The sequence below is a fragment of the Thalassophryne amazonica genome, chromosome 11 (assembly GCF_902500255.1).
Source record: "Thalassophryne amazonica chromosome 11, fThaAma1.1, whole genome shotgun sequence".
NCBI lineage: Eukaryota > Metazoa > Chordata > Actinopteri > Batrachoidiformes > Batrachoididae > Thalassophryne > Thalassophryne amazonica.
In genome coordinates, this window is record NC_047113.1 from 25,874,743 (window position 1) to 25,900,560 (window position 25,818).

Here is a 25,818-nt window from a genome sequence, read left to right on the forward strand (position 1 = left end):
ACTTTTGGACCTTTAATATTCATTGTTGGCATTTTAATTTTGGGCATTTTAAATCCACCCCCAGGGCTTGAAATGTCAACATCTGGCCCTTCAATTTCACCCTCAGGTAGTTTATATCTCCTTCAATCTTTGGAGCAGACACAATCAACATTTCCTTTCACTTTGGGACCTTTCAAATTCTGATGGTCTGAGAGTCCTTCAGGTAGCTTTTGACAAACTCCAGGTGGGCTGCCATTTTCCTTTTACTAAGGAGTGGCTTCCGTCTGGCCACTCTACCATAAAGGCCTGATTGGTGGATTGCTGCAGAGATGGTTGTCCTTCTGGAAGGTTCTCTTCTCTCCACAGAGGAATATTGGAGCTCTGACAGAGTGACCATTGGGTTCTTGGTCCCTCCCTGACTAAGGGCCCTTCTCCCTGATTGCTCAGTTTAGACAAGCAGCCAGCTCTTGGAAGAGTCCTGGTGGATCTGAACTGCTTCCATTTATGGATGATGGAGGCCACTGTGCTCACTGGGACCTTCAAAGCAGGAGAAATGTTTCTGTACCTTTCCCCAAATTTGTGCCTTGAGACAATCCTGTCTCAGGGGTTTACAAACAATTTAACTGACTTCATCCTTGGTTTCTGCACTAGTGGTGGACTTGATATGTAGACAAGTGTGTCTTTCTAAATCATGTCCAATCAACTGAATTTACCCCAGGTGCAGTGCAATTAACATGTATTAACATCTCAAGGATGATCAGTGGAACAGGATGCACCTGAGAACAATTTTGAGCTTCATGGCAAAAGCTGTGAATCCTTATATGTGTGATTTCTTAGCGTATTTATTTTTAATAAATTTGCAAAGATCTTAAAAAAATTTCAATTTGTCATTATGGGGTAGTGTGTGTACAAATTTGACGAAAAAAGTAATTTCACCCATTTTGGAATAAGGCTGTAACATAACAAAATGTGGAAAAGTGAAGCGCTGTGAATACTTTCCGGATGCACCGTACGTTTAAAGTGAGTTCACTGCAAATCCGTGAGTGCTTGCTGGGAATCCAAAGTGGTCTTTCTGCCTGATTCCTGCAAATTGTGTTTCACCAGTTTTAGTGCAGCAGATAACAGAATATTTATAGAAGAAATCTTCAAATGGTGATACAAGCACCAAATTTGGCACAAATACTCGTTAGACATTGCTCTTTTGAGAAAACCAACTGGCCACTTGAATTTTCAATAGGCGGCCAGGTAAGGGGTCAACTCAGAATTACAGAATTTAGAATTTAGTGTTCATTGCTGGGAAATCTGTGGAACGTTAGCTTCTTTCTTGCACTTGATATTTAATTTGTGAATTATTGCAATGAGTCAAAGAACAAATGTCACATTCTGAGGCACCATTTCTGCTAAAAAAAAATGTAAACAAAATAAAAAAACAATCTACTGCATCTGAAATACGTACTGTGTGCACAGGGCATTATGGGATGCTGCAAAACACTGTCTGCTGAGCTATGACACTGCAGGAAATCTTAAAAGTAAATCTGGAAATTATATTTATAATTCAGATTGGGGCCACTTACTGCCCCAAGTGGAAGATTGCAAGTGTTTTGGCTACATCAGTAAACCAGACATTCCTTCAGACGGGCTTAGAAGGAACTGAAACTCTTAATTTATTGTCTTCAATTTACAACAACACACACCTCCAGTCATAAAGTTTGACAGCTGACTGAAAGATTAACATGGTGGATAGAAGCATTTGGAATGTCTTTTGATCTCAGCTGTACTTAAGGAAAGAACTGTGCAATTTATTTTTTTACCGAAGACGAGCGATGTGCACAACAAACATTATGATGATATGCAAATGCCAGAAGATGATGATGATGTGTATTACTGATAACATCTAACAGCTGTTTAGAAGAAGTATAAATTCTTTTTGCACAGACTAGTTAATAGCATTGAGAAAAACACACCTGATATATTCAAATGTTTTATGCAAAAACATATTGTGTGAAAAATGTATGCTGTTTTGTTTTGTTGTTTTTAAATGCCATAAGACAAGAAACTGTAATTAAAGGTGACAATTTAAATAAAGAGCTGCTTAATTTTTAAAAAAGGAAATTTGAATTAAACATAAAAGTGGAAAATTATGATGATTTTGGGTTGGGTTTTTTTGTTTTTTTGTTTTTTTTAAGACTGAATCCAAGAAAGCTCTGCCAGAGGGCTGAAGAAAGAAGAAGAAATTAATTTACATGACCCAGAGTTAAACTCACAAGACTTGGGTACTGATCTCACCAAACCTGGATACTTCCCAAAAAATCAAATCTATTTTTATTGGTGGAAAATTTGCTAAATTTACAAATGACCACCCTTTTGAGGTGGAGAAATTACCCTCTTCACTGTATTTAAGATGAACGCAAACCTTTAAGGAGATCTTTTTGAACAGCTGAGCATAGAAAACTCTTAGAATCGCATCTGGTGATCAAGGACTCTGTCCGAAGTCTCCACGACACTGCCACTGCTACTTCTCCAATCCAATCAAAGTACTTCAAGTATTTCATTAAAATTCCTCCTGGATGCCTCCCTTCTGATTATGTCCAACTGAGAGTAGACCCAGCGACGGACCCATACTATGCTGCAGAGGTTGACCTGGGAACCCTATGAATCCTCCCAGGGAGTCTGGAAGAGGAAGGAATAGAAGGAAGGACTCCTGGACTACATTCTTTATTGTCTGGCTGCTACTTTGATACAGGCCTGGGTATGTCAGTATAAAACAGATAGATGGATAACAATCAAATATGACAATAAATCGAGCTAAGTCAAGGGTGTATTTCATGGTCCAGTGAAGCAGAACCATTTTAATATTTCAGCATCATTGTCAAACTATGATGCCTGTGTTGTAGTTTGCATGTCAAACATGAAGTCAAAGTTCCTTGGAGGACCAGAAAGCTGTACATTTTCACTGTGAGTCACATCTTTTATGCATGAACGCTGCACGCATAGGGGCCCAAAAACATGAACATCTGCCAATTATGCCAACGAAAAGAACGGACCGTCAAGTTGATTCCAAAGCTGTATCTTAACGTGGAATAATTCATGTCTCCAGCCTGTGGCAGTTGTTGATATCTCACTGACACATTTTTGGCTTTGGGTAAAAAAATATGTTTGGATGTCCTTCGGTATTATGGGCTCTTTTGAAACAAAAGGCCAGGTTACCTTTCATCCTTTCATTTGTTCGCCAGGTGCATGAACAAAGACATGCAATTAGGAGATTTGGAATCAATCAGCCTAGAAAGGAGATAAGTGGTCTTGATGTTATCATCTTTAATGTGAGTGTTTTTAGTGCCATGCAGAAAGCATGCGCATATCAGCACCTCTTTTAACCTATTTACATCCTGGCAGGTGTATTGGATTATGTAAAGCGTGAGTGAGTTAAAAAGAAATGGACCTGATAAATCTGAGCTTCTTCCTTAGGGTGTTAAAAACGTTACTAAGTTTTTTTTCTTTTAAGTATGTGCCAGCCAACATCTGCGACAGCTTTTGACTTTCGGTATTGATGGTAGTTTCGATAATTCATGTGTTTGCACACCCTCCTCCGTCCTTCTGCCCCTGGTTTGTGACGTAACCGCTTTGAACTGGGATCCTCTTTTAACTCCACAGAAAACTATGCATTATTAAAACAAATACTCAGAAAAAACGGGTGAACAAGGCTTCTTGTGTGCGTTGTGTAGACCACATCACAGACAAGGAAGCAGATAAAGCCTTGGGTTTCAGTCCTCTGAATTATTAAAAAGACGTTTTATTGGTTTGTCCTACCTAACAAGTTTTTTCCTTCCCACTGTTGCCAAGTGCTTGCTCACAGGGGGTCGTTTTGACCGTTGGGGTTTTACATAATTATTGTATGGCCTTGCCTTACAATATAAAGCGCATTGGGGCAACTGTTTGTTGTGATTTGGCGCTATATAAATAAAATTGATTGATTGATTGATGGAGACCGTACACGTTATTGAACAAATCTGTAAGGGAAAACTGCAGTGATCATTTAAATGTTTCTTAGTTAAATGATGAAGAATATCACTGGAAATATTGAATGATTTAAAGTCAGTAAATGTCTGTTTTTATTTAATTACACTGTGTGTCTCTGAAAACCTATTGTTTTCCTCTGTGTGTGTGTGGTGTGTGTGTGTGTGTGTGTGTGTGTGTGTGTGTGTGTGTGTGTGTTGTGTGTGTGTGTGTGTGTGTGTGTGTGTGTGTGTGTGTGTGTTTGTCTTTATTACATTGAGGGAACCAGAATCTGACAGCGAGTGTGGGGACCAAAACTTTTGTGGGGACCAAAAACCCGGTTCCCTATAATCACACTGTGTAACACAATTTTTGTTCCTGGCTTTTAAGTGTTATATTTCAACTGCTTATGTCTAAAGTCTATGGAAAAATGACTACATTCAGCACAAACTTTGATTTTATTTTTTTTTAACTTTCTAGAAAGTTCTAAAAGTTTCTTGAAATTTCTAGATAATTCTGAAAACTTCTAGGAAATTCTGGACATTTCTAGCAGTTAAAGAATATTCTAGAAGACTACTCGGTAGTAGTGAAGGTGAATCGAGAATATTCTTGAAAACAGACAAATTTCAAAATATCATTGTCCTAATCACAGAAGCAAAGTTTCTGTGGAATAACAGCTATTTTCTATTTATTTAAGGCATAACAGGTTAGGAAAACACATTGTGTACCCAGGAACAAAACAAAAATAAAAAATTTTTACATAGTGTTATGATTGCAGAAACAGTGAAAAGAGGCCTGAAATAATATTAATAATTAATAATTATAATACCCCCACAAGTGGCAAAAACAAGTTTTGTTTTGTGTGCTAAAGTGTGCACACATGCATCTGTGTGGACAAGACAACTTAAAAAATGAGATGATTTCTTTCAATCTTGGTGGGAAATTTACTTGGATAGACATCAAGAGGTGAATAGATTTTGGAGAACTTTATTCAAATGTCAATGTCAAGGGAAACATGGTTCGAGAAACGCCTTTTTTATATCTCAGCAATCAGTAACGTTATATGGATGATCCCAAGGAGATATTGAACAACAAACTATTTGTGATTGATTGGCATGATTGACTTCATAATGAAGTCACACAGAATTCATATGATGAAGTCATATATAGTCAACATTGTACATTGATGTTGTGGTGTGTAGAGCGCACAGGGTATGCATCAGCCCTCTAATACCTTTCCTTTTATATGTCCTAAGCATCAACTTCTAGAATACATTTAAATCAGATATTTCCAGTTTGCAACAAAACATTTTGACTTTACGTGTCAAACTTCCTTCATTTGCAGATTTGAATTTGATATTTTAGGCATGTGCTCCAGAAATAGACATGCTTAGTGTCTGCTCACTAAATTTCCACTATTCAAGTATGACTAATCTGTCCTCTGTAGGTATTTCAGGCCTCCTGACTGTCCTACCTGTCTTTGACCTCTGCCTCCACAGGTTCTTCTGTGCTGTCCTTAACAACTTCTTTGACTCTGTGTTCGTCTTCTTTCCTCGTCGAACTGGTCTTTGGGGATTCCTCATTGTCCTGGAGTGCTTGGATGGTGTTCTGCTCTTGGTGCCATGACTGATGCCCTGTTCTGACATAGACAGGTGTGGGCCCTGATGTTGGTGCCAGGATGCTGTGGACGGGGCTGTTATTCTTCCGTATCCCTCCTCCTCCAACATTTCTATCCCTTGAGTGACTCTTGAGGCGGCCCTGGACAGGCGGACCTCTGTGGTCCAAGCCGTCCTGCTGGATGTAGCCTCCGACCCCACCAACACCACCACCCATACTACCAGCAGAACCTTGAGATGAATGGCTGAACCAGCGCCATCGGAGCCTGAGGATCTGCTTCACATCAAATTCCTTCTTGCCTGACAAAGACATCCTCCTCTGGGTTTGGAGCAAAGGTAATGGAGTGTTGAATTCCCAAAAACATGGAGAGTAGAGAAGAGAAGAGCCTTGGTTTCAGTCCTTACTGGACTACAATGTGCCTCCTCTCCTCCGTTATTGTCTCACTACTATCATGACCGCCCCCTCCTCCTGCTCCAACTCCTCCGTTGTTCTTTTAGTGGCGCTGGAAAGCAGTGCTCTGCAGCCTTTGTTCCTGTGTCTGAGTCTGTTACCCTCCCTCCAACTCTGTATGTCTCAGTCTTTTTCTCTTTCCCTCCTGTGCTGCTGCTGTTTCTCCTGTGCTGCTGTTTCTCCTGTGCTGCTGCTGCTGCTGCTGTGCCGCTGGAGCTGAGTTAATGCACATGCATGATCCACACTCCCTCCCTTACTCCTCTCCTCTTTCTCCCTCTCCCTCTATGCTTGTATATCCTATGCACTCTCTCTGAGACAGGCGCATGTAGTCTAGAAATAAAATAAGACAATTTTCCCAAGCCCTGCCCAGTCCTGCCTGCTGCTGTTGTGCATCTGTGTTTGTCAGGATGTGAATGTTCACATGTATGCGTGTGTGTGTGTGTGTGTGTGTGTGGTGTGTGTGGTGTGTGGTGTGTGTGTGTGTGTGTGTGGTGTGTGTGTGTGTGTGTGTGTGTGTGTGTGTGTGTGATAACAAGGATGCCTGCTCTTCCTGCAAAAAACAGAGGGGAGGAGGAGAGGAGGGGTATAACTGAGCCAGGAGGATGAGGTCACACCTTAACAAAGTAGATCTTTGCTCTCAAAAGAAGGGAATAAGGCAGACGATAAAGTACCTGTACAACATTAGCTGTCACACATGAACATATGTGGATTCACATGCATGCTAATCCATCTCACAAATGCAGTATTAAATATATTAACTTGGGATGTCCAAATATGATCAAATCAATCAGAATTGGTCCGATCATGGGTGTTTTTTTTTGATCTGTATCAGACAAATTAAATCCCGTTAAACTTGAGTGACCAAGTAAGTGCACTCACAGAAATATTTAACCCTAACTTTTAAGATTTATGTAATTTATTACATGAAATTTCCATTTACTTTTTTTATATAATTTTAATACAAACCTACCAAATAAACCTTACATGATGCATATTTATTACTGTAATAATCCTATTTATTTGAAATGCATAATCCTCAGCTTTATGTATTTAGTATTAATAAAATATAATTACTCTAAATCAATAATAATGACAATATTTATTTAAAATACATAAAGTATATTGTTTGAATTGCATAAAATTATGTTACCTATACAAGATAAATGGCATAGGTAACAAAATTATTATGCAATTCAAACAATATACTTTATGTATTTTAAATAAATACTGTCATTATTATTGATTTAGAGTAATTATATTTTATTAATACTAATTACATAAAGCTGAGGATTATGCACTTCAAATAAATAGGATTTAGTACAGTAATGAATATGCATCATGTAAGGTTTATTTGGTAGGTTTGTATTAAAACTATCTAAAAAAAAGTAAATGGGAATTTGTCATGTAATAAAATTACATCAATCTTAAAGGTTAGGGTTAAATATATCTGTGAGTGTGTCTGTTCCCTCTGCTTCACTTTGTAATCACAGCACAAAGGGTCCAAGCAGATAATCTACTGCGGCTCACAAGAGAGCCACGGTGCACCGTTTTTAAAAGCAATTTAACACCCATCACAGCAAAATCAGGTTTTACTCACACAGATCATCAACGCGCACGTCAGTCTCGGTCTGCCGTGCGGAGCAGTAACAGCTGCCCTGGTGAGAGTTTCAAAAACATATTTCACATGGCTTTAAATGAGTCATTTCTGGTGGCACATCCACAAAGAATAAACCAAGTGTTTCTCCTCGTCATGTCTGTGTTTCGTCTTGTTTACAAAAGCAGTATAGGTTGTGTAGCCAGAGGAGCGAGGAGTCAAAGAATTACAAGTTTCAAAAAAGAATAACAAGTAAAGTGTCAGTCACTATTATTCCATGTCCTTGTTTACCAGGCTACAATTGTGCACAGAGTGGCAGAGGTGTGGCCAAGTGGTTTAGCGCACTTGGTTTCAGATTAGATTAGATAGAACTTATTAATCCCTTGGGAAGACTCCCTCTGGGAAATTGAGGTTCCAGCAGCGTTGTATAGCAGCACACAGGGTAGAAGCACACAGAGTATCAACATGAAAGTAAAAAGAAAAACAGTTTGCAATATAATACACAATATAAATACCAGACATACTGATCAGTACAGAAGAGCCTTGGTTCATCTCTACACCAGCTTCCAGTCAGCTATCACATTGATTTTAAAATCCTGCTCATTGTATTTAAATGCTTGAGCTGTTGTCTCTTATGTCATTATTGACGACCCAACTTTTATTGTATTTATTTGTGTTTGGATCTTGTATTTTCTATTTTTGTATTTTTATACTCTTTTATTTTGTATCTGTGAAGAACTGTGGGTGGCTTTGGTTGCTGTAAATGTGCTACATAAATAAATTTGACTTTGACTTTGAATACTGGTTTATTGGCTACTACTGTTCCTCTCATTTCAGTGTGGAAGGTCCCGCTTCAAACCCCACCCCTGCCACATTTCTCCATATAATGTGGAGTTGCGTCAGGAAGGGCATCCGGTGTAAAACGTGTGCCAATTCAACATGCAGGTCCACCTTGATTTGCTGTGGCGACCCCAAGTGCTAAACAAGGGAGTAGCTGAAGGACTTAATATATACATTTTTTTTAATCTATAAATGAATACAAAGCTTAAGAAGCAGCTTGGATTGAAGGTGGGGTTTTTTTCTGAAAGCACAGCAGAACTGTTAAAGTGCTAAGCATGCACAATGGATTGACTTTAATGTGCTGGCATTCTGCTGTGGGCAAGTGTAATATCAAGAAAAATACAAGGATCACAGAGGGACTCAGTACTGGCACATAATCATATTAAATGACTTGGATCAGGATCTGATATTAAAAAAATCTGATCAGATCAGGATATCATTAATATTCACGCTAATATGAGGCACGCATAAATGTATCACTGAGAAACAGACATCCATGGAGTGTGCTCTTCAAAATCTCACGAGGAAAATCTCTCGGTGCAGTAAAAAGTCCTCTTTCAGTCTTCAAAGCTCGCTGTGATTACAAGCAGAAAAAACTCCATGCTAAGAAAGATTCAAGGTCAAAAGCTGCCTCTTCCCCAGTCATGGCACCATTACAAAAACAGATCCTGGCTCTGCATCAGCACAACATGGTATAGATGCAGGTAAATGGAATACCATGAACGAAGACTCCAAGTAATAAAACAATACATGCAGTAGTGTTCAGAATAATAGTAGTGCTATGTGATTAAAAGATTAATCCAGGTTTTGAGTATATTTCTTATTGTTACATGGGAAACAAGGTACCAGTAGATTCAGTAGATTCTCACAAATCCAACAAGACCAAGCATTCATGATATGCACACTCTTAAGGCTATGAAATTGGGCTATTAGTAAAAAAAAGTAGAAAAGGGGGTGTTCACAATAATAGTAGCATCTGCTGTTGACGCTACAAACTCAAAACTATTATGTTCAAACGGCTTTTTTAGCAATCTGTGAATCACTAAACTAGTATTTAGTTATATAACCACAGTTTTTCATGATTTCTTCACATCTGCGAGGCATTAATTTTGTTGGTTTGGAACCATGATTTTGCTCATTTACTAGTGTGCTTGGGGTCATTGTCTTGTTGAAACACCCATTTCAAGGGCATGTCCTCTTCAGCATAAGGCAACATGACCTCTTCAAGTATTTTGACACATCCAAACTGATCCATGATACCTGGTATGCGGTATGGTATATATAGGCCCAACACCATAGTAGGAGAAACATGCCCATATCATGATGCTTGCACCACCATGCTTCACTGTCTTCACTGTGAACTGTGACTTGAATTCAGAGTTTGGGGGTCGTCTCACAAACTGTCTGCGGCCCTTGGACCCAAAAAGAACAATTTTACTCTCATCAGTCCACAAAATATTCCTTCATTTCTCTTTAGGCCAGTTGATGTGTTCTTTGGCAAATTGTAACCTCTTCTGCACATGTCTTTTATTTAACAGAGGGACTTTGTGGGGGATTCTTGCAAATAAATTAGCTTCACACAGGCGTCTTCTAACTGTCACAGCACTTACAGGTATCTCCAGACTGTCTTTGATCATCCTGGAGCTGATCAATGGGTGAGCCTTTGCCATTCTGGTTATTCTTTTATCCATTATGATGGTTGTTTTCCGTTTTGTTCCACGCATCTCTGGTTTTTTGTCCATTTTAAAGGATTGGAGATCATTGTAGATGAACAGCCTATAATTTTTTGCACCTGCATATAAGTTTTCCCCTCTCCAATCAACTTTTTAATCAAACTACGCTGTTCTTCTGAACAATGTCTTGAACGTCCCATTTTCCTCAGGCTTTCAAAGAGAAAAGCATGTTCAACAGGTGCTGGCTTCATCCTTAAATAGGGGACACCTGATTCACACCTGTTTGTTCCACAAAATTGACAAACTCACTGACTGAATGCCACACTACTACTATTTTTCTACTTTTTTAACTAATAGCCCAATTCCATAGCCTTAACAGTGTGCATATCATGAATGCTTGGTCTTGTTGGATTTGTGAGAATCTACTGAATCTACTGGTACTTTGTTTCCCATGTAACAATAAGAAATATACTCAAAACCTGGATTAATCTTTTTAGTCACATAGCGCTACTATTATTCTGAACACTACTGTACAATATACAAGACAATTGTGAACAATCGATCAATGCTGACTGAATCATCATCGTTAAAACAGCAGCGTTCTTGCATGCTGTCGGGCTGCCAACACTTACTGCATCTGGACATTTTATCTACTTTTTTAATGTCAGTTATAAATATTGTATTTGACCAAGGGACAAGTAAAGTAATTGGATTTAGAAATGTATAGTGAATCTATCAATGTAAAACATACATTTCATTGTGGGTTTTTTTTTTTCCAAAGAATTTCACCTCAAGCTCGTAAACAAAAGTGATATTCAAAAGCTGGCAAATTTATTTCTACCCTGCGTGTTGGCGAAGTAGCGATAGAAAGGCATTGTTTCATTGGTGTTTGTTCACGTGTGTGTGTGTGGGGGGGGAGACAAGATAACTCAAAAATTGCTGAGGTGTATTTCCTTCAAACTTGGTGGGAATATTACTTGAATACATATCAAGAGGTGATTAGATTTGGGAGGAGTTTAGTCAAAGTTCAAAGGTTAGTGTAAAGGAAAACATAGTCTGAAAAACACATTTTTTGTCTCAGCACCCAAGAAACCTAGATGGATCAAACTGGGTGGAACGGCTGCACAGCAAAACTAAATTAACACTCAACAGTGTCCATATATATCCACTCATCTGAGTGTTAAATTAACACTTGAAAAGTGTTTAGAACCCCTGCTATTAAGCGTGTGTGGGGTGGGGGTGGGGTCATTCTGCCTATGTGTGAGTGAAACTTTCAAAATAGAAGACTTTAATTAAAATAGCTGCAGTTCAGTAGGTTACATAATGAAGTTCAATGTAGAAATAGAGAGAAAGAGAAAAATATTATATTTATACTTTTTTCACCATCATATACAAGAGATATGAGGAGAAATAATTCAGAGGTAAAATCTGAATTGTAAATAACTTTAATTTACATCTTATCTTTCTGTATTTTTGGCACAACGTTGGGCATATATCACATATTTGGCCTTGGATGATATGTTCACTGATACGTAACAGACCTGATTTATGGGAAATGTTGTTTTCTAGCATGCAGCACAGTCCAGAACAGTGTTTATTTGTGGCTTATATTGTGAATTCTATGTGAAGGAATAACCAACAGAAGATTTAGGATTTTTCCAGGCTGTGTTCAATACCTTGCCAGCTACATTTTGGTGTGTCAGCAACCAATTCTACAGGTGGCCATTTTGGATAGTTAGCATCAGGAATAACATGGTTAAATTCATACTGTGTAACTTTTGTAAGGAAAGGAGCACACCAAAGACAAGCAAACAGACTTGTTAAAGGTGAAGCCTTAAGGAGGCTGCAAGAATTCTATTGAGTCACGGAAGTTAACTGGCATATGCTGCAAAAGATGTTTTCTGTTGTTATGATCTTGTGGAACCAGTATTGGCAAGTACTGAGTAACTGCTATTCACTTACATGCATGCCAATTATCAATGGATAATTGTTTATTATGTTTTAAATTGTATTTAATAAGGTAATTGTTGTTGTTTGAATACTGTATGTGTCAGTTGTTACAATAACTTGTTGACTGTTGTTATGATGTAGTTCTACTCAATTCCATTATTGCTGAACATTTATTTGTCTACATGTCAGTTATATGTTATATTTCCAATTCTACCTTTATATACATCATTGGTGTGGGATACATGTTTGTGATTTATATGAAGATAAAATCTTGGTTTCCAATATGCGTGACTTTACATAAATAAGGTTATATTTCAACATTATTGCATTATGTGGTTCCATTTATATGTAATATTATACTTTCTGATGCCATTAAAGAACTGTAGGAAAAACTTTGAGAAATTCTGAGAAATAGGCAGATTACTTTTTTATATATCTCAAAAACCAATAAGCTTAGAGGCCTGATGTCGGGCATATATGATCAGCAAAATATTTGTGATTAACAGGTATAAATGACTTCATGTTGAAGTCACAGAAGTCATATAAAGTACAGTTAAAATCATTATTACATATGAGGTCTATCAGAAAAGTATCCTACCTTTTTATTTTTTTAAAAAACTATATGGATTTGAATGACGAGCGATTACACCAATCATGCTTGAACCCTCGTGCGCGTGTCGGTGACGTCATTTCCTGTGGGCAGGCCTTGAGTGAGATGTGGTCCCGCCCTCTCGGCTGAATTCTTTGTTTCACACGCTGCTCGAGGACGGCGCGCGTTGCTTTATCAAAATTTTTTCTGGACCCTGTGAGGGATATCCGAGTGGACACTATTCGAGAAATTAAGCTGGTTTTCGGTGAAAGTTTAACGGCTGATGAGAGATTATGGGGTGTTTCTGTCGCTGTAAGGACTTCCCACGGAGCGGGACGTCGCGCAGTGCTTCCAGGCGCCGTCGTCGGCCTGTTTTGACCTGAAAACATCTAATTAAGGCTTAATTCACCCAGGACATCGTGATGAGAACAGAGAAGATTCAGAAGAGGCCGGCATGAGGACTTTATGCGGACATCTCTACTGTTTAAGGACATTTTGTAATGAAAGACGTGCACGCAAATTCGCCGAGTCGTTTCCATGACGACTCGGCGAATCTGTGTGCGCCGCGACAGGAAAAACACCTCTGTGTTGAAAACCATTTGTAAAATTCAGGCGGCTTTTGATGGCTTTCAACAAGTGAGTAACTGAGAAATTGTTTAACAGCTTGGGTATGTTCCAACTTGCCATTAGGTTTCCAACGGAGGTGTTTTTCCTGTCGCGACCCCCCGCGGTCGGGTCCGGCCCGACATGCGACTCTGCCCGCACGTTCTTTCATTAATAAAATGTCCGTTAACAATGGAATGTCCGAATAAACTCCTCATGCCGACTTCTTCTGAAAGTTCTCTGTTCTCTGATGACTTACTGGGTCAACAGAGCCTGAAATGTGGAAGTTTTCAACTTCAAACGGCGAGACGCTGCCGCCTCGAAGCACAGATCACTGTCAGGCACCGTGGGCCGTCCTTACGACGACACTACCAGACCAAAATCTCTCATCAGCCGTTAAAATTTTTTACCGAAAACCAGCTGAATTTATCGAATGGTGTCCACTCAGTTGTGCCTTACAGTTTTGAAAAATTTTAATCAACAAAGCTCACTGAGCCATTCCTAAACAATGAAAAAATCGACGAGAGGGTGGGCCACTCCTCACTCAAAGACTGCCCACAGGCGAATGACGTAACTGACAGGCGTGAAAAAACTCTTGTATGCCCATGAGGGTTCAAGCATGTCTGATGTAATCACACGTGATTCAAATCCATATGGTTTTTGAAAAAAAATAATAAGGTCGGATACTTTTCTAAAAGACCTCGTACATAGTATATGTAATTGCACGTTTATATCATGGTGTGGGGAGCGCACAGGGTATGCATCAACCCTGTGGTGCTTGTCATTATGACATTGTAGAAAATTAGGGTGTGTCCTGGGGTATGAAACATTACACTTAGGCATGGATGTGGAAGAAGCATGTAGGAGTTGTGTCTGACCCTTGTGAGAAATGAGCAAAGACTGCATGATCAAAGATTAGTACAGAAGAAGAATCAGAATCAGGAAAGTGTTTATTTGTCAAGTATCCACAGAATACAAGGATATGACTTCGGTTGAGCTGCACTCTCTCTGTACAGCCAGTGTTGTATAGTAACGAAGTAAAAATACTTCACTGCTGTACTTAATTACGTTTGGGAGACTTTGTACTTTACTTGAGTTTTTTAATTCAGCTACTTTCACTTTTACTTCACTACATTTCCCGACCTTAATTGCATACTTCTACTCCGATACATTTCTATGCGCCATGCCGTTACTCGTTACAAAAAACACACACACACACACACAAAATATGTTTTCACCCAGAGACACCACTGATTACTAGTGACTGCAACGAAGTCAGGCCGATTTGTCATGAGGCATGTCTGGTAGGCTTTTTTGCAATTGCGCACTTGGGGGTGTTTGTCAGGAAAATGATCATTTCTCTGCATTGATTACAGACCTGCAGCAGGTCTGTAATCAACTTTTCTGCAGCGCAGCTTTGCTTTGAACCTTGAACCAATCGAAGCAGTGATTGAGGTCGAAGCAGTGCTTCGATCTACGATTCGTGGATTGATTGCTTTATTTCGCTTTATACCTAATTTTTCCCCGCTAAATCCCTGAAGAGCATATGTCTGTGAGCAATATTTAATATTTTTATGTTAAACCGACCTGTTATGGTCTTCTGGAAACAGTTGATAGATGTATTTTATAACTTACAACCGGACCGACGCTAACGTGTTAGCATATGTATGCGTTTTCAATGTTAAAGTTCGCATTAAGCTGTTTTGCATCAGCACGTTTGTGTGATTTGTTTTCTGTATAATTAATGGATCAGCGTTCGTTGTCGTAAAGGAGTCAAATTTTTATTCATATATTATAGCAACAACAATAATAGTCTAGATAATAGACAATAATAGTCAATAATAATAGACTAATAATGTTACAAGTTTAGAGAAAGAGACAAAAGAACCAAATGAAACAAAACACAACAGAAAAGATAAAACCATGTAACAATGAAAATAAATAATCCATACAGAATAAATAACTGTTTGCTGTGAACACCTAGTGAGTAGCCTACTCTCATTTAGGTTTTGAAACCTTGTTTCTAAAGTGTTTTGTATGACGTGCACAATTTTCAGTATTTTGACTAATACTACCAGTCATTTACAAACCTAGATAAACTTAATAGAAAAAAATCAGTCCATTTTTGATTATTAACATTACTTGTACTTTTACTTTCAATACTGAGTACATTTAGTTGTACATTATTTGTCATACTTAAGTACAATAAATACTAGATGCTTTAAGACTTTTATTTGAGTAGCATTTCAATCAGTGACTTGAACTTCTACCAAAGTAATTTTTTTAATGGGTATCTGTACTTTTACTTAAGTGTGGTTTTCCGATACTTTATACAACACTGTGTACAGCATGTATAAATATACACTAAACACTGAATAAATCACAGTAATAAAATGTGCAAATGAAATGTGCAAGAAAAATAAAAATGTGCAAGGAAGACGGAATGATAAGAACGAGACTAGGGACAAGCGGGGACTAGATTGAAGAGTGACAAGGACAGGGAATTAGGAGGATGTTGTAAACTGCTGTACTGTTGAACAAAGTAATGAGATAATGGCGTAGAGACAGCATTAACCCCAGAATGCCAAGATGTTGTAGTCAGTGTGAATGAAAGGAGTGACAGAGTGAGGAGTGTCAAGCATTCAGAAGCATGTGTTTAATAGGCTAATTTTAACTTCTGCGCTGCTGCAACTCTGCCTCACTTATGGTCAAAGCAGAACAGAAAATTATAGGTAATCAAATGTGGCAGAGGATTTATGACAGGTTAATGTGTGTCCTTCTCGAAACAATGTCATCGCTGCTGCACGTTAAAAGAACCTGATTGGTTGAGTTTACCATTGCAATCAGGTGTTGGCCTCGAACTGTAACAAAATAACAGAGAAAGTAGAGCTCAGTGTTGAAATCAAAAATCAGGAAACTGGGAGAGGTAAGATGCTATGGTAGATGGAAATTACGAGGTCTGTGAGAAAAGTATTGTACCTTTTTATTTTTTTCAAAAACTATATGGATTTGATTCATATGTTTTTACGTCAGCCAAGCTTGAACCTTCGTGCGCATGCATGAGTTTTTCCACGCCTGTCGGTTGCGTCATTCGCCTGTGGGCAGGCTTTGAGTGAGCATTGCTCCACCCCTCTCGTCGTTGTTTCATTGCAAGGAAATGGCGAATGATTTGGGCTTTTTTTCCATCAGAATTTTTTCAGAAACTGTTAGAGACAGGCAGCTGGAAACCATTCGAAAAATTTATCTGGCTTTCGGTGAAAACTTTACAGGCTTCACAGAGAATAAGGAGTGTTACTACAGCTTTAAGGACGCCCCACAATGGCGCACGGCGCGCCACGCTCCGAGCCGCCATCGAGAGGCAGAAAACACCACATCATTTCTAAACGGATGGCTGTGTGGAGCCGGGACCGTCGTGAGCAATTTCTCTGGTTATCACAAGAGCTGGACATCAGCCATTTTCCGGCAGATTTCACTTTTAACAAGAGATTTTGTCATGGAAAGCTGCGCGGAGACTTCGCGTGTCACAACCGATTCGCTCATCGAGCGAGACAAAGGAACACCTCCGTTTCGGAGTGCCAGGGGACAAGTTGGGACATGCCCAGCTCTCCACAATTTCTCTTATACTCACTGGGCTGGTAAGCATTGAAAGCCGAGATAGGCATGTCCCAAATCATTCCGCCATTTCCAGACAATGAAACAACGACGAGGGGGCTGGACCACTCCTCCCACAAGGCGTGCTCACAGGCGAATGACGCAACCGACAGGCGTGAAAAAACTCACGCATGCGCACGAAGGTTCAAGCTTGGCTCAAGCTTGGCTGACGTAAAAACATATGAATCAAATCCATAAAGTTTTTGAAAAAAATAAAAAGGTCCGTTACTTTTCTCACAGACCTCGTATTTCCACATTGGGCTTCTCTATGACAAAATTTCTGGTACTCTATGTAGCACTGCCTCCAGTGGCGATGTGGAAATGATGCAAGCAGAAGAGCAATGTTTGCAGATGGTGTAGATGTGCAACTGCAAACTCGTAAAAACTAGTCTTTAGTCTCTGTGTGTGTGGTGTGTGTGTGTGTGTGTGTTGTGTGTGTGTTGTGTGTGTGTGTGTGTGTGTGTGTGTGTGTGTGTGTGTGTGTTGTGTGTGTGTGTGTGTGTGTGTGTGTGTGGTTGGGGCGGGGCTCACATGATACTCACTAGAAGAAAAACAAAACACAAAATCTCTATGATGGTGCTGAAAAGTCGACATTAAAATCAACATTTCATTTCTTGTTTTTACATGCATTGGGCATTGAGAAAATCTGAAAATGACACAATGTAAAGATTATATTTTTTATTTTGTGATGGCATTATGTTGTTGATTACATTTTAACAACAAATTTGACATTTTCCAACGATCTTAATTTCAGGAAGAATATATGATAGTTTTAGGTCTTACCTGGAAAGAAGATGCCAATTGTTACGTCTGACTGTTTAAAGAGTCCAGATTTCTTTGAAAACAGAGGACACTGGAGATGATCTGCTTGTAATCCTGTAGTTTAAATTTCAGACTTAGTGGCTCTTCCACCTTTTTTGTCTCGTGTGTCCCTCTTTCAGCACCAACATATTTTTCCTCTCGAAAAGGAAGGGGCACTTTCCTCTTTTAAAGGAAACTCCCCATCACTTCCTTCCTTTGTACTGTATCAACATTTGCTTTCAAGCAACCAGAAACGTAGTGAGTGATCACATCCTGTGTTTGAGGCAAAACTGCTTTCAACAAGGGCTCCTTATACTCCTCAATATACAACCCCTGGCAAAAATTATGGAATCACCGGCCTCGGAGGATGTTCATTCAGTTGTTTAATTTTGTAGAAAAAAAGCGATCACAGACATGACACAAAACTAAAGTCATTTCAAATGGCAACTTTCTGGCTTTAAGAAACACTAAGAAATCAAGAAAAAAAATTGTGGCAGTCAGTAACGGTTACTTTTTTAGACCAAGCAGAGGAAAAAAATATGGACTCACTCAATTCCGAGGAATAAATTATGGAATCACCCTGTAAATTTTCATCCCCAAAACTAACACCTGCATCAAATCAGATCTGCTCATTAGTCTGCATCTAAAAAGGAGTGATCACACCTTGGAGAGCTGTTGCACCAAGTGGACTGACATGAATCATGGCTCCAACACGAGAGATGTCAATTGAAACAAAGGAGAGGATTATCAAACTCTTAAAAGAGGGTAAATCATCACGCAATGTTGCAAAAGATGTTGGTTGTTCACAGTCAGCTGTGTCTAAACTCTGGACCAAATACAAGGTAAAGGCACTGGGGAGATGGCTGTCATTACATCATCAATAAATGCACAAGTTTACGTTGATATTTTGGACACTTTTCTTATCCCATCAATTGAAAGGATGTTTGAGGATGATGAAATCATTTTTCAAGATGATAATGCATCTTGCCATAGAGCAGGGGTAGGCAACCTGTTCCAGAAAGAGCCATGAGGGTGCAGGTTTTCTTTGCAGCCACTGACTCCACCAGGTGATTTCACTGATTAACTGATTCCATCTGCTCAAAGTGATATTAATCAGTAAAATCACCTGGTGGAGTCAGTGGCTGCAAAGAAAACCTGCACCCTCATGGCTCTTTCTGGAACAGGTTGCCTACCCCTGCCATAGAGCAAAAACTGTGAAAACATTCCTTGCAAAAAGACACATAGGGTCAATGTCATGGCCTGCAAATAGTCCAGATCTTAATCCAATTGAAACTCTTTGGTGGAAGTTGAAGAAAATGGTCCATGACAAGGCTCCAACCTGCAAAGCTGATCTGGCAACAGCAATCAGAGAAAGTTGGAGCCAGATTGATGAAGAGTACTGTTTGTCACTCATTAAGTCCATGCCTCAGAGATTGCAAGCTGTTATAAAGCCAGAGGTGGTGCAACAAAATAATAGTGATGTGTTGGAGCATTCTTTTGTTTTTCATGATTCCATAATTTTTTCCTCAGAATTGAGTGATTCCATATTTTTTTCTCTCTGCTTGGTCTAAAAAAGTAAGCATTACTGACTGCCACAATTTTTTTTTCCTGATTTCTTTTAGTGTTTCTTAAAGCCAGAATGTTGCCATTTGAAATGACTTTAGTTTTGTGTCATGTCTGTGATCTGCTTTTTTTCTACAAAATTAAACAACTGAATGAACATCCTCCAAGGCCGGTGATTCCTTAATTTTTGCCAGGGGTTGTACACTACTGACCTGATTTAGTAAATGGCTGAGCAGGTAAAAAATGTGCATGAATACCATTTTGCTTAAAAATACACCTGCATGCTGAGTTAATTACAATGTGCAATGAGGACAGCATCTGTGCAATGTGTAAAATTCAATTCAGTTACAATCTCTTCTCATTTATATAGTGCCAAATCACAACAAGGTTGCCTCAAGGCGCTTCACACAAGTAAGGTCTAACCTTACCAACCCCCAGAGTAACAGTGGTAAGGAAAAACTCACTCTGAGAAAGAAACCTCAAGTAGACCAAACTCAAAGGGGTGATCCTCTGCTTGGGCCATGCTACAGACACAAATTACAAAACAATTCACAAAATGAACATACAGGAAATGTTGCTGGTGCACAGGATGGTTTCTGGAACAGATACCACAACCATTTCTGGATGGAGCCCCACCTCAAACAGAGAGAAAAGAAAAAAAAAGCAGAATCAAGCATCAGAAAGACAAATACAGTGTAATTTGTCAGCATTAAGCAACAAGAAAGCATAGAAACATACTATGTTATTATGCTAGCCATACAAAAGGGAAAATATATGCGTCTTAAGTCTGGACTTGAAAATCTCTATAGAATCTGACTGTTTTATTGACACAGGGAGATCATTCCACAGAACACGGGCATGATAAGAGAAAGCTCTGTGACCCGCAGACTTTTCATTCACCCTAGGGACAGAAAGTAGTCCTGCACCTTGAGAACACAAAGCCCGGGCTGGTACATAGGGTTTAATTAGGTCAGCTAGGTCGGGAGGTGCCAGTCCGTGAACAATTTTATAGACTAAAGCAGAACCTTAAAATTTGATCTCAATGGGACAGGAAGCCAATGAAGGGGTGCCAAAATGGGTGTAATGTGGTCAAACCTTGTTTGGTGTCTGAATCAATTGCAAGTAGAAGATCATTCACCACTTTAGTGAGAGCCAGGCTGGGCGAATTGGAGACTCGGCTCCACAACGTGGAAAATTCTACAGCTAGCCAGGTCCCTGTAGTCGGTGCGGACCAAGGCAGCTTAGCTGCCGTTAGTTCCCTTCCAGCAGATCCCGAGCAGCCGGGAAAGCAGGCCAACTGGGTGACTGTGAGGAGGAAGCGTAGCCCTAAACAGAAGCCCCGTGTACACCGCCAACCTGTTCACATTTCTAACCGTTTTTCCCCACTCGGCCACACACCCACCGAGGATCAAACTCTGGTTATTGGCTACTCTGTTTTGAGAAATGTGAAGTTAGCGACACCAGCAACCATAGTCAGTTGTCTTCCGGGGGCCAGAGCAGGCGACATTGAAGGAAATTTGAAACTGCTGGCTAAGGCTAAGCGTAAATTTGGTAAGATTGTAATTCACGTCGGCCAGTAATGACACCCAGTTACGCCAATCGGAGGTCACTAAAATTAACATTGAATCGGTGTGTAACTTTGCAAAAACAATGTCGGACTCTGTAGTTTTCTCTGGGCACCTCCTCAATCGGACCGGGAGTGACATGTTTAGCCGCATGTTCTCCTTGAATTGCTGGCTGTCTGAGTGGTGTCCAAAAATGAGGTGGGCTTCATAGATAATTGGCAAAGCTTCTGGGGAAAACCTGGTCTTGTTAGGAGAGACGGCATCCATCCCACTTTGGATGGAGCAGCTCTCATTTCTAGAAATCTGGCCAATTTCTAAATCCTCCAACCGTGACTATCCAGGGTTGGGACCAGGAAGCAGAGTTGTAGTCTTACACACCTCTCTGCAGCTTCTCTCCCCCTGCCATCCCCTCATTACCCCATCCCCGTAGAGACGGTGCCTGCTCCCAGACCACCAATAACTAGTAAAAATCTATTTAAGCATAAAAATTCAAAAAGAAAAAATAATATAACTCCTTCAACTGCACCACAGACCAAAACAGTTAAATGTGGTCTATTAAATATTAGGTCTCTCTCTTCTAAGTCCCTGTTAGTAAATGATATAATAATTGATTAACATATTGATTTATTCTGCCTTACAGAAACCTGGTTACAGCAGGATGAATATGTTAGTTTAAATAAGTCAACACCCCCGAGTCACACTAACTGCCAGAACGCTCGTAGCACGGGCCGAGGCGGAGGATTAGCAGCAATCTTCCATTCCATCTTATTAATTAATCCAAAACCCAGACAGAGCTTTAATTCATTTGAAAGCTTGACTCTTAGTCTTGTCCATCCAAATTGGAAGTCCCAAAAACCAGTTTTTTTATTATCTATCGTCCACCTGGTCGTTACTGTGAGTTTCTCTGTGAATTTTCAGACCTTTTGTATGACTTAGTGCTTAGCTCAGATAAGATAATTATAATGGGCGATTTTAACATTCACACAGATGCTGAGAATGACAGCCTCAACACTGCATTTAATCTATTATTAGACTCAATTGCCTTTGCTCAAAATGTAAATGAGTCCACCCACCACTTTAATCATATCTTAGATCTTGTTCTGACTTATGGTATGGAAATTGAAGACTTAACAGTATTCCCTGAAAACTCCCTTCTGTCTGATCATTTCTTAATAACATTTACATTACTCTGATGGACTACCCAGCAGTGGGGAATAAGTTTCATTACACTAGAAGTCTTTCAGAAAGCGCTGTAACTAGGTTTAAGGATATGATTCCTTCTTTATGTTCTCTAATGCCATATACCAACACAGTGCAGAGTAGCTACCTAAACTCTGTAAGTGAGATAGAGTATCTCGTCAATAGTTTTACATCCTCATTGAAGACAACTTTGGATGCTGTAGCTCCTCTGAAAAAGAGAGCTTTAAATCAGAAGTGCCTGACTCTGTGGTATAACTCACAAACTCGCAGCTTAAAGCAGATAACCCGTAAGTTGGAGAGGAAATGGCGTCTCACTAATTTAGAAGATCTTCACTTAGCCTGGAAAAAGAGTCTGTTGCTCTATAAAAAAAGCCCTCCGTAAAGCTAGGACATCTTACTACTCATCACTAATTGAAGAAAATAAGAACAACCCCAGGTTTCTTTTCAGCACTGTAGCCAGGCTGACAAAGAGTCAGAGCTCTATTGAGCTGAGTATTCCTTTAACTTTAACTAGTAATGACTTCATGACTTTCTTTGCTAATAAAATTTTAACTATTAGAGAAAAAATTACTCATAACCATCCCAAAGACGTATCGTTATTTTTGGCTGCTTTCAGTGATGCCGGTATTTGGTTAGACTCTTTCTCTCCGATTGTTCTGTCTGAGTTATTTTCATTAGTTACTTCCTCCAAACCATCAACATGTCTATTAGACCCCATTCCTACCAGGCTGCTCAAGGAAGCCCTACCATTAATTAATGCTTCGATCTTAAATATGATCAATCTATCTTTATTAGTTGGCTATGTACCACAGGCTTTTAAGGTGGCAGTAATTAAGACATTACTTAAAAAGCCATCACTTGACCCAGCTATCTTAGCTAATTATAGGCCAATCTCCAACCTTCCTTTTGTCTCAAAAATTCTTGAAAGGGTAGTTGTAAAACAGCTAACTGATCATCTGCAGAGGAATGGTCTATTTGAAGAGTTTCAGTCAGGTTTTAGAATTCATCATAGTACAGAAACAGCATTCTTCACAGACTAAGGTTAATTATGGAGTTCCACGAGGTTCTGTGCTAGGACCAATTTGATTCACTTTATACATGTTTCCCTTAGGCAATATTATTAGATGGCATTGCTTAAATTTTCATTGCTACGCAGATGATACCCAGCTTTATCTATCCATGAAGCCAGAGGACACACACCAATTAGCTAAACTGCAGGATTGTCTTACAGACATAAAGACATGGATGACCTCTAATTTCCTGCTTTTAAACTCAGATAAAACTGAAGTTATTGTACTTGGCCCCACAAATCTTAGAAACATGGTGTCTAACCAGATCCTTACTCTGGATGGCATTACCCTGACCTCTAGTAATACTGTGAGAAATCTTGGAGTCATTTTTGATCAGGATATGTCATTCAATGCGCATATTAAACAAATATGTAGGACTGCTTTTTTGCATTTGCGCAATATCTATAAAATTAGAAAGGTCTTGTCTCTGAGTGATGCTGAAAAACTAATTCATGCATTTATTTCCTCTAGGCTGGACTATTGTAATTCATTATTATCAGGTTGTCATAAAAGTTCCCTGAAAAGCCTTCAGTTAATTCAAAATGCTGCAGCTAGAGTACTGACAGGGACTAGAAGGAGAGAGCATATCTCACCCATATTGGCCTCTCTTCATTGGCTTCCTGTTAATTCTAGAATAGAATTTAAAATTCTTCTTCTTACTTATAAGGTTTTGAATAATCAGGTCCCATCTTATCTTAGGGACCTCATAGTACCATATCACCCCAATAGAGCGCTTCGCTCTCAGACTGCAGGCTTACTTGTAGTTCCTAGGGTTTGTAAGAGTAGAATGGGAGGCAGAGCCTTCAGCTTTCAGGCTCTTCTCCTGTGGAACCAGCTCCCAAATCAGATCAGGGAGACAGACACCCTCTCTACTTTTAAGATTAGGCTTAAAACTTTCCTTTTTGCTAAAGCTTATAGTTAGGGCTGGATCAGGTGACCCTGAACCATCCCTTAGTTATGCTGCTATAGACTTAGACTGCTGGGGGGTTCCCATGATGCACTGAGTGTTTCTTTCTCTTTTTGCTCTGTATGCACCACTCTGCATTTAATCATTAGTGATTGATCTCTGCTCCCCTCCACAGCATGTCTTTTTCCTGGTTCTCTCCCTCAGGCCCAACCAGTCCCAGCAGAAGACTGCCCCTCCCTGAGCCTGGTTCTGCTGGAGGTTTCTTCCTGTTAAAAGGGAGTTTTTCCTTCCCACTGTTGCCAAGTGCTTGCTCACAGGGGGTCGTTTTGACCGTTGGGGTTTTTCCGTAATTATTGTATGTCCTTGCCTTACAATATAAAGCGCCTTGGGGCAACTGTTTGTTGTGATTTGGTGCTATATAAATAAAATTGATTTGAATTGATTTGAAACCTTCTGCTATGTGTCAAAACACTCGCAGCAGCATTAATGCTGGACTGCAGTAAACCAGAAAATAGAATATTGCAGTAGTCCATTCTAGAAGAGATAAACCCATGGATAATTTCAGTCTTATCAGAGTGTAAAAGTAGGAAGTTGCTGGACATCCAGCTTCTCACTGGCGTAAAGCAATCTTCTATGGATTTTATGTGTATGAGATTACCTGTAGTTATCGGCATGTATAACTGAGTATCATCAGCATAGCAGTGAAAGGTAACCCGAAAATGCCGCAGTAAGTGCCCAATGGGTGCTATATAAAGGGAGAAAAGCAGGGGGCCTAAGACGGACCCCTGTGGAACCTCAAATTTCATGTCACTAACATTAGAGGTAGTGTTATTGTACAAAACACAGTGAGATCGACTGGTCAGGTATGACATCAACCATGCAAGGGCACTCCCAGTAATCCCAAAATGATTCTCTAGCCTATCAAGTAGAATATGATGATCCACAGTCTCAAACACAGCACTGAGATCTAACAGCACCAGAACTGTAGTGGTGTCTGAATCCATTGCAAGTAGAAGATCATTCACCACTTTAGTGAGAGCCGTCTCTGTGGAATGATATTTTCTAAAAGCAGATTGCAGTGGCTCAAAACAGTTTTGTTGGTATAGGATCAAATAAGCAAGTTGTGCTTTTTGTTATGAGTTTTGTCAGCACACCCACTGAGATGTTATCAAATTGTTGGGAAAGTGTAGGGACACGAACCCCCAACAGGTGGCGTAAATGAACGGACAATGGAAAGTCAAAAGTATAACAATTTAATGTTGTGGAATGTGCACAACGGAATACAGACAAATGCAGATTTGGAACAAAGTCAGTGATACAAAGGTGACGTGTGAGCAGGCTCGAGGATAGAAGACGCCTGTCCAGAGAAGAGCCGGGTCCCACACGATTTCCCCTGCCAACGGATCTGGAGCACACTGGAGCCACCAAGTCCTGAGTCCCCAGGTGGCCACCGTCTCCAGCTGTCAGATCTGGTACTGCTGGCAGGAAGCAAAGACAGTTTATGGTGGGTGTGTGTACACCCAGCAAAACAATCAGCAAAAACAGTTCAGTTTCTTTCTGTAGGGAAATCTCCACCTCCTACACAGGAACACAGTTCGTGCAGAGCCTGAAAGTACTACTTATCTGGTTTAGAGTAAGGGATGAAGAACGTCACTCCTCCACTAACCACAAACCCAGCTCCCAGCTGACAGTAGTTAACAGGTACTCCTGCAAAACTCAGAGACAGACACGTGCGTTCGGCACAGAAAAATCGGCTGAGAGTTTTACCTTGAA

General features: G+C 39.8%; 1 protein-coding gene across 1 annotated transcript; it reads right to left on the reverse strand.

Annotated features, from left to right (window-relative positions):
• Positions 1–5,086: 5,086 nt before the first annotated feature.
• Positions 5,087–6,474, reverse strand: LOC117519762 (kelch-like protein 4). The gene has a single exon (XM_034181011.1). The coding sequence runs from the start codon at positions 5,899–5,901 to the stop codon at positions 5,443–5,445; it is 459 nt and encodes a 152-aa protein (XP_034036902.1). The 5' UTR covers positions 5,902–6,474; the 3' UTR covers positions 5,087–5,442.
• Between the last annotated feature and the right edge of the window lie 19,344 nt (positions 6,475–25,818).